The sequence below is a fragment of the Dysidea avara genome, chromosome 2 (assembly GCF_963678975.1).
Source record: "Dysidea avara chromosome 2, odDysAvar1.4, whole genome shotgun sequence".
Lineage (NCBI taxonomy): Eukaryota > Metazoa > Porifera > Demospongiae > Dictyoceratida > Dysideidae > Dysidea > Dysidea avara.
In genome coordinates this window covers 7,129,360-7,147,816 of record NC_089273.1, presented here as the reverse complement: position 1 = coordinate 7,147,816, position 18,457 = coordinate 7,129,360, and the positions used below count along the sequence as shown (strand labels likewise).

Sequence of the window (18,457 nt, the reverse complement as noted above, 5' to 3'; positions counted from 1 at the left end):
ATTCAGGTGAGTTTGCAATAAATGGTGGTAAAATGCAGTTTTCATGAGCTATATATATAAATCGATTTTGGTCCGATAAGGTATATAGAATTTCTATCAAAGAAGAAACTATGCCTCTTCCAAAGGGGGGGATTTGCCCCAAATGCCCCATCCTAGATCCGCCATTGTATTTGTACCTATATTTTGCTGTGATAAAATAATTATAATAATATAGCTACATAGAGTAAAGTATCAATTATCGGACAATATGATGTTCGGACAGCTGCCATTCTTTTCCTGGGAATCCTGCAGCTTTGGTTATTGTACCAAAAGGTAGGCTACAATAAGCAATAATTATCCTCCAATAATCAGCTTTGCATGATTAAAAGTTTAAGAGTTACAGCCAATAGTATGCTTAGTCCGATAAAATCTATGTTCGGATAAAACTATCAGTTGTCGGACTTTGATTTTTACTACCAGTAAACAATGTCCAATTTATTTCAAATTTGTATGCAATATACCTGTACTCATTAGCTATTAATGGCCAAAAAATGGTTTCGTTATCTTTAGCATAGATGGAGTACGAGCCCCCCAAGTTTTAGTGGTATTGTCGGACGCCCTCCGCTTTAATTTAGCCATGCCCACCAACAGAGTTCATGCTTTTTGCAACAAATGCACCAGTGCTAAACCACAGAAAAAGGTAAATAAATATCTTTCAAGAGTAGAGGTGTGTTTTAAAGTTGATATTCAGGATATTTGTATTGGAACGCAGTATTTTTGGCTCCTAAATTAAGGAGATGCACGCTAGGTGGAAAAATGAAATTACGAGGCACAACTTTCTGACCAACCACATTTGTTAGTCTTGGTGCCTCAATCGCGAATACCACCTAGAAATGAAAAGATATTCCATTTTATACCTTCTATGGATGCACAAAGCAACATTTTCGTCCTTTTTGTTTCACCCATATAAGGTAGAGAAAGAAAAGCCTTTCAATTTTCGTGACAGTATTTGTGATAGGACACCAAGACTAGCATATGTAGGTGGTCAGAAGGTGGTTTTGCATAACTTCATTTTTCCACCCCGCGCGCATCTCCTTCATTTAGGAGTCAAAAATACTGCGTTCCAATGGAAATATCCTGAACATTAACTTTAAAACACACCTCTACTCTTGAGAGATGTTTATTTACGTTCTTCTGTGGTTTAGCACTGGTGCATTTGTTGCAAAAGCATACAAACTCTGTTGGTGGGCATGGCTAAATTAAAGCGGAGGGCGTCCGACAATACTGCTAAAAATTGGGGGGCTCGTACTCCATCTATGCTAAAGATAACGAAACCATTTTTTGGCCATTAATAGCTAATAAGTACAGGTATATTGCATACAAATTTGAAATAAATTGGACATTGTTTACTGGTAGTAAAAATCAAAGTCCGACAACTGATAGTTTTATCCGAGCATAGATTTTATCGGACTAAGCATACTATTAGCTGTAATACTTATACTTTTTAATCACACAAAGCTGATTGTTGGAGGATAATTATTGCTTATTGTAGCCTACCTTTTGGTACAATAACCTAAGCTGCAGGATTTCCAGGAAGTGGGTGGCAGCTGTCCGAACATCATATTGTCCGATAATTGATACTTTACTCTACTGGCTCTAGCTAACTACTCTTAGTTATTTAATAGCTATAAATAATAGTTGATAGCTAGTATCATAGCGAAGTAGTATTTAAATCACACTAACAAATGTACGATCACGCCGGGTACAGTAGAAATAATGATTAAAAGAGAAATATGGCCAGCTATAGTTACTACAATCATAGTTAATCACCCTGACCGCCTGGCAGACTCCTATAAGCGTTCGAGCTTTAATCGGATGGCTGCAGGTTCGAGGCTGCCCAGGTCCAGTCATGGGTTTTTTTCTCCTTTCTCCACCTTTTCAAACACAATTTATGTAACAACTCTGGATAGGCTGTAGGACCAAGTGTCCTACAGACCTTCAGCACTTGTGCTGTAAAGCCTTAATAAATAAATAAATAAGCTAATCAACACGTCGCGAAAACAACTTCATACAACCGGAAGTTGGTGTTACGTTGCATGCGGCCTTGTGCAAATCCATATAAAAATCGTGCGCGCTAGGAATAGTCTGTTAATCATCGGAGTCGTGTCATTCAAGTTAGGTCAGCAGATAACTTCCAAGAGGAGACAGCGTCATTCACAATGGCAGGAAATCAAGGTAAACATCTTGTGACATGTGGCTATAGCTAGCTGCATTAGATATTTCAAGTCTAGTAGTAGGCATTCCAGTATCCGAGATTTTTTAATAAAAAAATTCTCCGTATATTCCCCAATAGAACCCTGGCACAAAATGACAACTCGTGTTCAACTTGGGATTGTTCCGTCGTCCGAGCTCCAATGAGGGTGAAAATCGCTGTGGGGTTTGTTCACATGCTGATCATCATGAAAATCTTAGTTTTATCGTGCGCGTTACATATAAGTAAGTTTTGTGTTGTTTTGTAATCTTTTCAAGCCTTGTAATGTATGTAGAATACTTTAAAACTTAAAAAAAACGTACGGTCGGGTGGAAGGTAGTCACTGGTGCTTACTTTAAAGTGCGTAGTTACTTCGCTCGGGTTAGCGATTTTCAGCTCCAGAGCAATTTTCTGATGGTTGTGTCATCAGCTCAAAAGTATAAACCACTTCAAAGTCGGCATAACAATGCCATAATTGAAACCACAACTCCACCTTAGGTATTGTTGCATCATTGTGGCACCACTTTAGTTGTTTACCTTTATAAGTTGTTAACTTGATGTTTTTACCAACTTGAGATAGCCACTTGCCTATGGGCATACACCATTGTATTGAGAAGTGTGCAGTAGGTGAAACATATTTGCTCACCACAAAGCATACAAAGATCGCTGAGATCCAATAAGACCTGAAGTTACTCTCATTACATGTACAAACTTGTAGCTAGAAGCAACTGCAGTTTTCAAGATAGTCCAGATTGCTAGATGGCTTCCTGATTCAATTGTGCCATTTTCCCCTGTAAAATGTATGGGGAGCCCTGGAGAAAAAATGTACCTTTTTTTCAGTTTTTAAGCACTGTGCATGCCAAAGTAGCTAATTCCAACCCTACAAACTATATATTTCTGAGATCAGCAATCAATACTCTATCTATTGAGCATATAAAAAGCCCGTTTTTCCAAAATTTTAAGATCAGTCTGGAATGCCTACTAGTAGTAACTTGTAACCTACTCCTCACGATTAGTAATTGAGTACCTAGAGGTTAGCTATTTAGAACATTTTCTAATTATACTGTTAGTGCATGCTGTAATTTACAACAATTCTGTAAATATAACCTGCCTAATTTCAGTCATGTATGCGTCATCGATGCTAGATCGTTACTAGTTAGCTAGCTACCGACTATACTATGTCGAAGACCACAAATTGAATTAATGATTTGTAGCTATTACCAACTACCACGATGGTTCAATCCACCATTGTACTATAGCTAGCTATACAGAAACTGCATACCGTAGCTACCTATTATCAGCTTCTCGATCACATTACTTCCATTGGTTTTATTATTGTATTAGCTAAACACTAATTATCCACATGGAATTATTGTGGATCTCATTGCGGTTGTACACAAAGATAAAGTATTTTATATTAGTCAATCATGGAGCCAGACAAGGTGTTTTACCAATAAGACACCTGCTATCAGGTTTCTTCGTAAATATGAGGCCTTGACAAATCAAAATAAACTCTCCACGCTGTTAAAATTGTTTTAGGTGCTACCAAGAGTAAATAATGGAAGAGAGAGTATCCAACTGCCATATACTGCATCAAAAATGGGCACGTCAAGTAGAGAAGCCATCCTTTAGTGCTTTCAAAGACAGTGTTGAATGAAGTAATAAACACCTGCTATGTCAGTCTGTTTGTAGTGCCCAGGCATGATTTGAAGTCAAACAGTCTGAGCTAGAAGGTGTTTATTACTTCATTCAACACTTACTTTGATAGCACTACGGGATGGCTTCTCTACTTGACGTGCTCATTTTTGATGCAGTATATGGCTGTTGGATACTCTCTCTTCCATTATTTACTCTTGGTGCTACTGTAAGGTCACTAAACTAAAGCTAAGACAATTAGCTCCAACTCACAAGTAGATTGATAATAACGCTAATCATATTAACATTCCATGGCTTCTGGTAAAGTGGTCTATACACATAATACACAAGAAAATACAAAAGGACAAAAGACCAGTAAAAAGAATATGGTTACAAGGAAATTACAAGTACATGAATACAATAAGCTAAATGAATTACAGAATGTAAAGGTTACATGATAATTAAAGTGAGTATGTGATGAAGTCACTTGTTTGTACAACAGAGTTCACAGTCAGATGGCTTCAGTACAACTGCTACAATACCCCCCCTCAAACCAGTGACTGCTATGTGAGCATTCTATAGTCTGCCAGCCATTTAGGCCAATGTACATAGCAACCAGAGTGAGTTCTGAGTGGTTGTTGTGATGTTGACTGGGATGATAGGGGAGTAGCAGACTTTGATGACTGTGGGGTGGTAAGAATGATTGGTGAAGATGACATATTAGAGTCAATAGCTGTATCAGAAGAACTGTTGTCATCGATATAGGCTGATTTAAGTCTATCAAGTGAAACAAATGTAGACTGTCAAGAAATGTCCAAGGTGTAGTGTTTGTGATCCAAGGTGCAGTGTTTGTGATCCAAGGTGCAGTGTTTGTGATGTCTCTTCAAAACCTGGAATGGTCAATCATAAGGAGCTTGTAGTGACCTTTTACTCCATCATATCTCACAAAACATATGGACATGTAGATAAATCTATACTTAAATATGACTTTCTTTGTTGTCATCGCACGGGACTTGGTTGGATCTGTTGCATGAAAGTTTTGAGGTGTGTGGCATAAGATGTAAGATCTAAAATGTCATTGGAATTATCACTTGTGAAGAATTCACCTAGAAGATGTAAGGTAGTTCCATAAACTAATTCAGCAGGGGTGCACTTCAAGTCTTCCTTAGGGTGGTACGAATGCCCAAAATCACAAGTGGTAGTACTTTAGTCCAATGAGTGGTGTCAGTTATATTAAACACTTCAGTGCACTCTTCAACTGGCAATGGAATTGTTCTACTAAACCATTGGCATTTGCGTGGTATGATGTAGTCCGTATTCTTTGTGCACTAAGGGGTGTCATCAACTGCGTCCATAGGATGATTCAAATTGAGATCCTCTGTCAGTAGTAATAGTGGACGGTACACCAAATCGAGCAATGCAGCTACGAACAAAGCTTGTGCTACTGTTTAAGCTGAGATATCTGTTATTGGTAATGCTTCTGGCCATCTGGTAAATCGGTCTACACAAGTAAGTAAATAAGTGAATCCCTGCGATATTGGTAGTGGTCCTACTAGTTTCAATATGCACTTGGTCAAACTGGACATCTGGAGTGTTAAAGGTAGCAAATGGTGTGACAGTGTGGCAATGAATCTTGGCTTTTTGGCACTGGATATAGGAACAGGCCCAATGTCGTATGTCTGAATTCATTCTGGGCCAAAAGAAATGACTTGTTATCAGGTGTTGTGTGACTCTGATACATGGATGGGACAAGTTGTGTAGTGCATCAAACATTGTATGTTTGAATTGCTCAGTGACATAATGGTCTTAGTGTTCCTGTAGAAATATCACATAACAGGGTGTCACTACACACAGGCAAAGCAACTCTTGCAAACTTGATAGTAGTGTCTAGTAAGTGTGAGTCTTGCAGGTCAGTTTCACTGGGTTGAGCCTTAGCCATCACAGTAAAGACTATAGTGGGTGTGATAGCATTCATCTGAGCTGAATCTTCTCCAAGACTTGATAGAGCATCAGCAACTGGGTTCCCTTTTCCTGCAATGTGACAAATGTCACTGGTAAATTGGGAAATAAAATCCAATTGCCATACTTGGTGTGGTGAGTGATGGTGTAACATAAGAGTGTAAGACTATGACTACTACTACTGTGTTAAGACTATGGGTTAATCTGTTAACACATAAAACTCACAGCATTCTATATAATAAGTATCTGAAATGGCGGATGGAACAGTAGACTGCTAGGAGTTCTCTGTCAAAAGTACTGTTACCATTGTTCTGCTGGTGATAGTTTTCTAGAGAAGTAAGAGAGGGCACCACTTGCCCTCAAGATGTTGTTTAAGGACTGCCCCAATGGCAATGTCAGATGCATCAGTCATGATGTTGATAGGGGCATCAAGCTTAGGGTGCACAAGAAGTGTGGCATTAACTAGTGCCTTCTTAATGTCCTCAAATTCCGTGGTGGTTTGGGTAGTCCATTGAAAGTTTGACTGTTGCTAGGTGTAGCTTTCAACAGAGTATTGAGTGGAGTCAGGATATCAACTTTTCAAGGTATGAATTTATTATAGAAATTGACAAGTCCTAGGAACTCCCTCAGCTGTTTCAGAGAATTAGGTTGAGGAAAATCTCTGATGACTTGCACTTGTTCAGGGAGTGGGGTTACACCCTTGTTATTAATGTGGTGGCCCAGGAAGTGTAATTGATTCACACCTTAGCAGGCCTAGGGTTGATCAATGATTATTAAGTAGCAAAAGTCAAGTCCACGTAGTACTTGGTCCAAATGTCTGTGCAGCATTCCTCAGTCCAAAACGGACCAAAAAGCATTCGTGTAAATTCAAAAAGTCCAAATGGTGTTATTATAGCTCTCTTTGGTATGTTTGTTGGCTCCACTGGAATCTGGTGGTAAGCATGTTTGGAGAATATGGTGCTACCATAAAGGGTTGCTGTAAAGTCCTGGATATGAAGAACAGGGTATCGGTCTGGCACAGTCACACGGTTGAGAGTTCTATAGTCTCCACAGGGTCACCAGGAGTTTTCTTAGGAACCAGATGGAGAGGAGAGAACCATTGATCCTTAGAAGGTTCGATGATTTCTTGACCCAGCATATTATGTTCAAACTCTTGACGGGTGATACATAGACGGTCAGGTGGAAGACGTCTGGCTCTTACATGTACTGGAGGATCAGTTGTGTTGATATGGTGAGTAAAATTGTGTTTCACTAGTAGGGGAGGTAGTCAGGGCCTTGTGACAGAAGGAAAGTTGGCCAGTAAGGCGTCATATTCTGAACTGTCCTACTGCAGGTGAAAGAGGGGCATAAAGATTCAACATGACATATGGTACCTTGTGTTAGAAGGTTTGTCATCATGTCGATGAGTCGTCCTTGTTTCATGTTGACTAGTAACCCATGTTCTCTGAGGAAGTCAGCTATTATTGGAGCTGACTTCCTCAGAGAACATGGGTTACTAGTCAACATGAAACAAGGATGACTCATCGACATGATGACAAACCTTCTAACACAAGGTACCATATCTAAATCAGCTGGATATTTGTGATCACAGACATCCACACTCCAATAATATTATTGGAGTGTGGATGTCTGTGATCACAAATGTCCAGCTGATTTAGATTGAGTTTGCCAGCAGATGGTGTGAGTACCATATTGACGTTGGCTGTGAAACGTTGAAGGAACAACTCTCACATAATTTTAGTGTCCATAGAATTGGCTTTGTCACCAAGGAGTTGTTGAATCTGTCAAAGTACTTGTGAAGGCTTGTGGTCACCCAGCTCCTCTGTCATCAAAAATTGTTGCAGATGTCTATGCTCAGAGACTGAAGTTCTCTTGGTCAGTTCATGCTTCAGTACCTCATACGGTGTCTTTTCAGAAGGGTTAAGTAGCAGATCCTGGACTTCTACTGCAAATTCTGGAGCTAGCAAAGCAATTACATAATCAAACTTGGTTCTATATGGAGACAGTGAAATGTCATGCCATATACTGGGCTTCAATCTAGGCAAACCAGAACTGCGGATCCTTTGGCCAAAACGGAGGTAACCGGATTTGGATTGCTGCTACTTGTGCGGTTGGTTGAGGTAGGACTTGAACCGGTGGATGTTAGACTCGATCTTGAAGTGGGCATCAACATTGGTGGAATCAGCTGGTTGAGACATCATGATAGCAGGAAATAGCTACAGCAGTGTTTTGTCGGGATCAACAATTAAAGGTCACCAAACTAAGCTAAGATAATTTTGCTCCAACTCGCAAGTAGATTGATAACAACAGTTACAGCACTAATCATAATAAAAGAAGTACAATACTGCATATACACAAGGAAATACAAAAGGATAAAAGACCAGTAAAAGAATATGGTTACAAGACAATAACAAGTACATGAATAGCTACAATAAGTTTAATGAATTACAAAACGGAAAGGTTAACTACTATAAATAGATACATAATAATAAAAAGTGAGTGTGCGTGATAAAGTCACTTGTTTTTGCAATAGAGTTCACAATCACGTAGCTTCAGTGCAACTGCTACGCTACGACTACACCTGTCTATTATTTTCTGACTGTTCTATTAGAGTATATCAATCTTTTTCTGTGGTATGTATTTTGATAAACAAGAATTTAGGCCCGTATTTGGTGATTATTAGTTTCTCATCCAGCCTTTCTAATTATTATTATGCGGGCGGGAGGGTATTACCATTATGCCATTGTTTTATAATATTAACACACTGATATACAGACCTTGTCCAAATTGTCTTTCTTTCTATAAACATTTCCTTCACCAGCTGATTCTAGCTACTTTTCATGATCGCCAACTGTTTTTCGACAGTCAACTGAAAGTCTGTTATGATGAAATCGATAGAACACGATTGCAACTGGCACTGCGGCAATTTGCTAAGGAAAACAATAGTTCTCCTGGCGATATATAGCGCATTGTAGCGTTCATCAACAAAAAATTATAACAGTTTGGTATCACGTGTTCTTCTGAGCATGCACAGAGTAAATAATGGCTTAACATGCGGTAGCTTAAGAAGGATGCGGGCGGTGGATGAGAAACTAATAATCACCAAATAGGGGCCTTATGGTAATGCACAAGTGTTCTGCCTATTATGCTAGCATTATGCTCAATGCTTTCAGGCACCTATTATGCTCATTATTAAGCCAGCATAATCGGCGGGTCCCTAAGTATAGCTAAGTGTATTTCTGATCCAGTTGAATTACTATATGTCACAGGTCACATGTGTTTCCTGAATAAACATTAATGTAAATGAAGGGATGAAAGCAGCTCCACCCCCTTCAGAAAATTGAAGTGAATGCCTAGTATGTTACTATAACACCCTACATCTTATAGCACCTAACCAGCGTTGAAATCGGGTCGGGTCAACCGGGTCACATTTTCTCTGGGTCATCTCGGTTTACAAATTATCGGGGCCGGATTGGATCACGTGAGAAACAAACTTGTTCCGTTTGACGACGTGGAAAATTATAAATGCTATCTCATAGCTCTTTCGTGAGCCACGCCCACTTATTGCATTTATGATTATGAGTATATACTGGGTCGAGACAGCATAGCTGATAATTGACCCAGGTAATTACAAACAAAAAAAAAACCAACATTTAACACATACATGCATACATGCATACATAAAATTATTTATTGTGTGATGACATGGTGGTTGGTAAAAGTTTCTGTGGATTGCTCTTCAATAAAGTTGTTAAGTAAAGTGTTCCATTCTCTTAAAGTATTCGGAAAGAAACTTTTCTGATACGATACAGTAGAACTGACTAGGATGACAAATCGATGTTAATGAAGCTGTCTAGTTGGATACTGAGTTGGTAAGAAATAAGGATGAAACGAATAGTACGAATATTCGTTATTCGTTCGTTAAGAAATATTCATATTCGTTAAGAAATATTCGTTATTCATTAAATATTCGTTAATCGAATAATGTATACATTTAACCTTGAAAACATTTTGACAACTGAAAACTGTCATTTTAAAATATAATTTTTCATCTTAATACATTTAAAAGGACTTTTCTTTTTTAACATTTAAAGTTTTAGTAGTAATCAAAGTGATTTTGTCCCTTTCAAGCACCTAATTATACAGAAAATTCTTAAAGAATAATTTGTTAATTCGTTCGTTAATTTGAAGAATATTCGAATACCTAAAATTTAATATTCGTTTCACCCCTAGTAAGAAATAAGATGGTAGCTGTATGGAAGGAGTAAGCTGATGAACAATTTTGTGCGTTACAAACATACGCTCAGCCACGCCCATTTATTAGTAAGTGCAGTATGTAGTACGAAACTGAGGGTATCTATGGTGAGGGGTAGCTATTGTCAGTAGGTGATGACCTTTTTTTTTTTTTGGTCTTCAACCTACAGCTAGGCTGAAGTTGCAATATTGACTCAATACGAATCGAACGCTCAAAACGTAGTCTCGTTCGCTCGCTCGAGACTAGCCGAAACATAGCTCTTATCGCACGCCTCGGCTTTAATTAATCCGGGTCACATCCGGGTCAAATCTGGGTCAGTGGGTCATCCGGGTCAGCAGTAGTGACCCGGTTTCAATGCTGGCCCTAACACTCTGGATTTACACCTCTTCAAACACTGGTGTTACACTTATTATGACACCTTTAGCACTCCTTTGTAACACCCTGTGAGTGTTATCACAGCACCATTTCAGCACGTTTTTACTGAAGGATTTATATTTTAAACATGTAAGTGGACACCCTTAAAGGTGTTATGACTATACACCAAAATTTTAACTGTGTATATACAGGCCCATAGCCAGGGGAGGTTCGGGAGGTTATGAAGAACTGCCCTCTTGGAAAAAAGGTCCACAATTTCAGTAAAAAGGTCTGCAATTTTAGCAAAATGTCAACCAAAAAGGTACACAATTTTAGTATATAAGTCCAAATTTTCAGGAGCAAAAGTCCATTAGCTACAGTTAGTACCACCATATCTATGGTACCACTAATAAGAAGCTGAATTAAGCGCTCCGAGTAACTCATTCAGTGCTTGTATTAAAATAATTCAAGATCGAGATACTCTAATAGAGCAGTCAACCACTCTAATAGAACAATCCCTCTAATGGAATAGTCACAATTACATTTTCTTTTAAAAGCTATATATAGATTGTCTAAACCAAGATTTCATTAAAACATAAGGTTTTGGTAGACAAGCACCTCCATGCAGAGCCCATAAATAGCATCCATGCTTCAACTCCATGCAATGTGTAAATAAAATTTCATTGTTTAAGACACACTTTGTTCTGCTCCACTGCCCCTGTTGATCATGGCAGAGTGCTCAATCTTTCCCATTCTTATTCACTGTGACATTCCAATATATTATATTTAGATACATGCATGTGCAGACAGTATAATTACAGTAGCAGTAGAGATATAGCTTTTCCAGATATCATCCATACAGCTGATCTTCAGCTTAACTAAATAATTGTCATTTTTATTGACTGAAATGCCACTAAATTCAACCTTTTAATATCTATTTTCAAAGAACTTTCCTGGGAAGGCATGCCCCCATACCCCCCTAGTTTCACACACCATAATATAATCTGAAACATGTCATACGGTACAGCTCAACTACAACTTCACACACGCATGGAGCTCCACGCATGGAACCACGCGTGATTTCGCATGGAAGCATGCTTTACGATCCATGGAAAACACAAATTCCACGGTAAAATAACCCACACAAACAAGCACTGTCAACTCGTGAGACCTCCGAGTTTTGCGAGGATTTTCACGTGATTTGCGTGGCGTGATCACGGACTCGTTCTTGCCAAGACTAGTACATAGCTACGTAGGTAGCTCACAGCTCAGCTAGTTATTTAATTTGTCAATTCACTAGAATAGGCATACTACGTATATACTACATACGTACGTACTTACTAATCGCTGAGAAGAGTTGGTGCAAATTACTGGTGCTTGCCCTACGAAGAAAGCCGGAAATAAGGCATTATTTGGAGTCAGGGATTTGCCATGCCTCGTTTGTCGTATGAGGCCAGACGCAGGGTGATATCGTTGCATAATTCTGATTATTCGGTGTTGGAGATCAGTAAGAGACTGGACGCCGAAAAAGTAGATGTAAGCCCTAGAGCGCTTTACAATTTAGTGCAGAAGTACCGCCTGAAAGGAACTATTAGGGACCTGCCACGCCGCAAGATGCCTCAAATTTTAACAGAAGAGATGAAAAGATTTATGGAGGAAAGGCTGCGCGCGAATGATGAGGTTACAGCTAGAGCGATGAAGAATTTGCTTCTGGAAAAGTGGCCGGATCTTGAAGTTTACATTCCCACCATCAAGCGTGTGCGAAGAAATCTAGGCTGGGTGTGTACAAGGCCTCATTACTGCCAGTTGATATGTGAGGTGTGTGCTGTTATTATTATATTTCAAAAAGTTAAATGCATGTGTTGCATAAATTTATGGCCTGCATATTGTATCAGCACTTCACTATCTCATCGTTCTTATGACTGCTTGACATCATGCATTATATTTGTGACTATATCACATCATGTCAATATATCCACAATGTTTTAACATACCATACAAGTTTGGACTAGCATCTCAAAACTATTAGTGGGAATCTGACACATATTATTGTACTTGTATGTACAGCTCTAGGTGATACCTACAGTTGACCTAAAGCACACAAATACGTATGTAGCTAGAGCTCCCAAGCCATTATTCACTCTTTTAAAATGATGTGTTTTTAAACTTTAGCTTAATAAAAGAAAACGCTTTCAAGATTTGGTGCAAAGAGCAACAAAGAACTACTGAAACATTTCAGGATGTCATTTTCTGCGATGAGTCAACTGTGCAGCTTGAGCAACACAGCAGAATTTGCTTTCGTAAAAGGATGCAGCCAAGAGTATTGAAGCAGAGGGCAAGAACACCCCATTAAAGTGCATATTTGGGGTGGAATCTCTGCCCGAGGAGCAACCCAACTGGTCATTTTCTTTGGCATTATGAATACCGAGCGCCTTGGAGCAGTGTACAATGTAGGATTGTTGCCATTTATAGAGGAACATTTCCCAGACCACCATAGATTGTACCAAGATAATGATCCCAAGCACTCCTCAAAATACATTGAATGTTTTTTGAAAAATAAAGGAGTAAATTGGTGGTACACGCCACCTGAACTGCCTGATTTAAACCCAGTCGAACTGGTATGGGGATCCCTAAAGCAATACCTAAGAAACTCCGCTAAACCAAAGAATCTAGCTGAACTGAAACAAGGGATTAAACAGTTTTGGCGGACTCTAACGCCTGAAGTGTGCCGGAAATATATCAGCCATTTGAAAAAGGTGATTCCGAAGATAATTCAGGTGGAAGGTGATCCAAGTGGATATTAACTATAATTTATATACAATACAATACAATACATACTGTTCCACATCATGTCAAAAATTATGCCTAAATCACTACATTGGGTTGTTCTAAACTTCTGACTGCTTTTTCAATTTTCTTTTAAGCTCCCTCCCCTGGTCATCAATTTTAACTATACAGTCGTGCCAGTCACTTTCTTCATCAGCTAGTTTTTCTGAGGGGTGAACTTCAAAAACTTTCTTCTTTACATAAGATATGATCTTGGGGTCTAGTTTTTGCTTCTCTTTCCCAGTCACCTTATCTTTCCCCTCCCATTAACGTTACTGTTAATTCTGGTGGCAGCATCCACAAGCTCGTCCACCATTGCTGCGGCTAGAGATCTTCTGGTTTTATGCCTCATGATCATGGGGACGAGCTTGCTGGGGGGGATCGGCTCATCTTCCTACAATAAATACATATTACAATTAACATTTTACACAAATGATAACTTACTAAATAAATATATATCAAGTATAAAGCTGTACTACATGTATTTGCACATACTTGTATTTCTGTACAAGTTATTGTAACTGTTTGTGTAATAAGCCTAAGGTTATAAGCATCGGGACTTCTACATTCGATTAGGGATAATGGAGATAAAAAGTGAAGGGAGGTCATCTACACCTACGCATAAAATAGTGTATAATTCCTGACTCAGTTGTATACCCATAACAGATTAAATCTCTACCGGTATCGCTACATTTTAGCACGGCTAGTTCTGTCAAACATGTGCAGTTAAATAAGTCTTCCAGGCCATTCTATGGTTTACTCCTAGTTGAATAAACAGATTGAGATACAAATATGTACCGGGTGACTGGTTAATTGCTGGAGGTTGTTGACTGCCTGTTCCTGCCTGCTGTTGACTGGCTTCCTCCCTCCTTTATAGAGCTGGCAGGTCCCTGGTTGATAGGGCTGGCAGGTCCTTTGTTGATGGGGCTGATAGGCTCCTTGTTGACAGGACTGATAGGCTCCTTGTTCCCCTTGTACATTGGGTTGTTAGTTCCCTTGTTCCCTTTGTCCGTAGGGCTGGTAGTCCCATTGTTTCTCTTGTCCATAGGACTGGTAGTTCCTTTGTTCCCTTTGTCCGTAGGGCTGGTAGTCCCCTTGTTCCTCTTGTCCATAGGACTGGTAGTCCCATTGTTCCTCTTGTCCATAGGACTGGTAGTCCTCTTGTTCCTCTTGTCCATAGGACTGGTAGTCCCCTTGTTCCTCTTGTCCATAGGACTGGTAGTCCCCTTGTTCCTCTTGTCCATAGGGCTGGTAATCTTGTTTAAAGATTGGTAGCCTGATTGAGCCGATGGTAGTTGGTCATCCTGGCGGTATGATTGGGGGGTTGTGTCGGATCCATTGCCTAGGTGTTTCATAACAGGCTAAATTTCTAGGACTTTAATCATACCTGAGCTGGTAAGTGTGCTAACACTCTTACAAACACTCTCTAGTTGAAGAAGGATTTTCTCAAATCGAAATTCCTAGCAAGATAACAAATTAGTCCAATGTATTCATACATACGTATGTATACAAATGTTTTACAAAATATTAACTCGACTCACTATGACTGTTACACATACTATATATATGAGGGAGGGTGTATCCATTCACTGGACAGACTACTGGATTTGCAACGCCCAAAATCAGGGAGAGACTTTGGTAGTGGTGTGTAGCATAATTATTGTTAGAATTTTAATTATCTTCGAATTCTTATGTGTTATGACCTCATGCCCTAACCACCTGGTAAGTGAGCACACTGAAAGAAACCTTATATATGCTATCACCAATAGACACTTATGTACAATGTCAATATCTTTAAGACGGTATGGTAACATGTTCGACTGTGCTAAATACTTTTTACAGTACATGTTAATATAATCCAGCTATAAGATGTACCGTGTAACAACAAACATTGGCAAGAATGTCATTTGCAGGAGCTGAATTTATTTTGCTGAAATGTACACTGGCTATAAGTAAATCGGTGCTGCAACATAAGTATTTGGGACATTATAGCAACAAATTTTGGCGGAGAACTAAATTTGGTGGAATTGGCAAATTGTCATCAAATCGCCAATTTTTACATTTCGCCACGGTACGTACAGTAGTTCATTACAATGTTAAAATTTCGATACATAAAATTTTAAAAGATGGCACATGTAGAGTTAAAATTGCTGCAAAACACATCAGGATTGTTTATCTTCCCAATACTACAGTGCCAGTCCGCAACAGTACACATTTAAAATCAATTCACCTGTTCATCATTGTATCTTCCGATTTCTGCCTTCAAATTTTCCATCAATTCAGCAATGTCATTTATATCAATCTAAAAATATGAAATGTAGGCATAATTAGCAACATGAGATAACAAAAGCACAGTAATACACTATCTACTCTTAAAAGTTTACACAAAAAGCAAAGCCTTTGGCTACCAGGTTAGAATGATCATGTGATCATACAGCACTGGGACACATGTCAATGCAGAAAATCCTTCTGAGACGAGATTATTCCTCCAGAGGAGGCAGGGCTTTTTGATTAGCATTCTTTATGCGGAGAGCTGTGATCCCAGTCCATACCAATGCCGTGAATAGTGAAAAAGTCTTAGACAAAATGCTCCACACAATCTATGGTAGCATTAATCTGTGTTACAGGTTAATCACGTGTGTCCTTAATGCTTCCGCTTTGTGCTAAGCAATGCTCATTTCAAAACAAGTTTTATACACAAAATTGATGAGTACTATCTTCTTGGGTAATTTATAGTCTATTTTTAAATCAAAATTCATTGTCTGAAGCACGTAAGTTGCTCTTGTAGTCTTTGTTTTTACTATCGTACTAAGGGGACACGCCCATTGTAAACACAAAGCACTATGCTATTCCTAGTAGCCTGAGAGGCCAGCAGTGTATATTACAGGGCTGTTAAATGGTCATAGAGCTCGAAGCAAAACAGTGCTGTTAAATGGTCATAGAGCTCGAAGCAAAACAGTGCTGTTAAATGGTCATAGAGCTCGAAGCAAAACCTTTTAAAGCATTTTCAAGATGCTACTACACCAAAATTTCAAACTAGCCCAAAGCAACTGTCCTATAGCAAATATCCTATACACACATGAACCTGTTTGCCATCAAAATCGTAAATTATCATTTTCTTTGTAATGTCAACAGCCTATAGTACAAACAAAAGCATTGCAACATATAACATATGTAAATGATATTGTATAACAATGAATAAGATAGGCCTAAGGAGCAAGATTAAAAGCTGCATTACTCCCCATGTGGGTAGAAATATTTGTTGTTTGATGAATATAATTTGTAGCACAGTCATAAAGTACAGTAGTGGACAAAAATGAATTACCCATTTCTGTTTTATGCAACGGAATTTCCATTCCGCTTGCACTTGACATTTTTGTAATGACGGCGGCTGAAAGAGTGGAGTTGGAATCACCAGCAAAAGAGCCCAGTGGAACACAAATGGACTATAGTTCAATGCATTAGACTTTGAACACTTTACTACGAACAAGTCGCCTGCCTTTTGAGTTGTTAATGTAAACAGCAGTGCCACAAAATAAAATGTGCACTAAAGCTGCCCTTAAATTTTAATAGCCGTCATCCTTGGATTATACTAAACATCCTATTTCACCGAATACCCTTACTGAACAGCTAAGAGTCTGTAAAGCCAATCAGTGATCATACACCATGCACATAAGAAATTCAAATGCAAGCATGCACACAGTGAAAGTATGAATTGTGCTTACCGAGTTTTTGTCATCTTCTTCAAGTGAACATTCAGGTTCTTGATGCTACAAGTACATATATGAATATTAGAAAATAAAACACCAAAATCGCATTAGTGACTCGAGAAAACATGGAATAACAGAAACAGAATAACTGAATCACCAAAATTTATGTTGAAAACAATTCATAAATATTAAGCATATACACTCCACACATCTGCAGAATATTCAATGGGGAAGGCAAAATCATCAGTCTGATTTTTATGTTGAATGCTCATAAAGAATCCACTCTACAATGAACTTTTAAATCTGCTTAGTTATAGAGACAGCACAATCACGCGAGTTGATAGTACTTTTATTAAATTACTAAAAGCCAACTGCTAAAAACAATGGTCAAACGAAGAATAGCTCAAGAAAAGAATGCACACAAATTTATCCACTTTGCAAATCAACGTACAACGAGCATACAAACCTTGATATACAGCAACCACATACAAAATAGGTTTTACTACTAAATGCTAATCCTTACTTTTGATCTAGGTGAGCAGGGAGGAAATTCACTGACATCAATTATAAAAGGATCCTGTAAGGTATTTGAAAAATTGTTTTACGTCACATAAAGATAAGAGTATAGTGTATTTGCATGACAACATGGCATACCTTGTCACCCCCTCTCTTTGTTTCATCTCCCTTGTCACTCCCTCTCTTTGCTTCATCTACTGTCATCTTGTCAGTCAAATAAGTGGAAATATCTCTCAAACCCACCAATACATAATGGCAAGAGTGTATAATATAGAGAAAGAGAGTGTCCTACTGGAATACACTCGCCAAGCACACTGCTTAAAGTGATGATGCAATAGGCTGTAATCACATAATGTGTAAATGATTTGATCCTGGCCAATGCACCTGATTGCTGAAGAAGCATGATACCATGCAAATGCCATAGGTCAGCAAGTTTATTCTACTAGTGCCATTGACACCAATCAACAAGCCTTTCAGTTGGAGTTTCAATTACACAGTATACTCTAAATAAAACAATAAAGCCAAATTTTGCTATATCCCTGTACAGTAGCGGACAAAATAAAGTTTTTGTTCAATTGGCGTTCCGTTTAAGCTCAAGGTGGAAAGCAAACAGCCCTATTTCTGCAAACCAGTTAGCCCTTCACTATTACAAGTTGCATAGTGTTGTGTAATATAGAAAGACAAATATTTTGATGCACAATAGTACCGGCACTAAAGCCAGCAGCTTCCTTTATAGACAAAAGAATGCATAATTATGTAATAGAAAACGCATAATTTTGATAAATTTGATGACGCACAGATCATAATGGTTACCAGCAAAACATAATACACTGTAACTTACTGCTGGTTTCTTGTTCTTTTCACCACCATCATCATGCTACAGTACAAGAGTGTAACAGTACATGAGATATCCAATTTACAATTCAATTACCTTTAAACGTTTTTTTTTTTCTCTTTGGTTGTTTCTTCTCC

General features: G+C 38.6%; 2 protein-coding genes across 4 annotated transcripts in view; one reads left to right on the top strand and one right to left on the bottom strand.

Annotated features, from left to right (window-relative positions):
* The first annotated feature begins 2,086 nt into the window (after positions 1 to 2,086).
* Positions 2,087 to 18,457, top strand: part of LOC136246519 (uncharacterized) — a 31,246-nt gene continuing 14,875 nt past the window's right edge. The window contains exon 1 of the mRNA XM_066037996.1: positions 2,087 to 2,214. Within this exon, the coding sequence (XP_065894068.1) occupies positions 2,199 to 2,214 (16 nt within the window). The 5' untranslated portion in view covers positions 2,087 to 2,198. The remainder of the gene's footprint in view (positions 2,215 to 18,457) is intronic.
* Positions 13,222 to 17,917, bottom strand: LOC136246515 (myb-like protein V). Of its 3 annotated transcripts, none has more exons than XM_066037990.1 (8): positions 17,624 to 17,917; positions 17,493 to 17,546; positions 16,985 to 17,029; positions 16,345 to 16,395; positions 15,490 to 15,561; positions 14,647 to 14,719; positions 14,058 to 14,601; positions 13,222 to 13,653 (listed from the first exon to the last, which is right to left on the bottom strand). In XM_066037990.1, the coding sequence occupies exons 1-7, from the start codon at positions 17,687 to 17,689 to the stop codon at positions 14,069 to 14,071; spliced, it is 894 nt and encodes a 297-aa protein (XP_065894062.1). In that variant the 5' UTR covers positions 17,690 to 17,917; the 3' UTR covers positions 13,222 to 13,653; positions 14,058 to 14,068. The 3 variants fall into 3 exon arrangements, with proteins under 3 accessions (XP_065894062.1, XP_065894063.1, XP_065894065.1); XM_066037991.1 differs by having other exon boundaries at positions 17,493 to 17,548; positions 17,656 to 17,917; XM_066037993.1 differs by lacking the exon at positions 16,345 to 16,395 and having other exon boundaries at positions 17,624 to 17,915.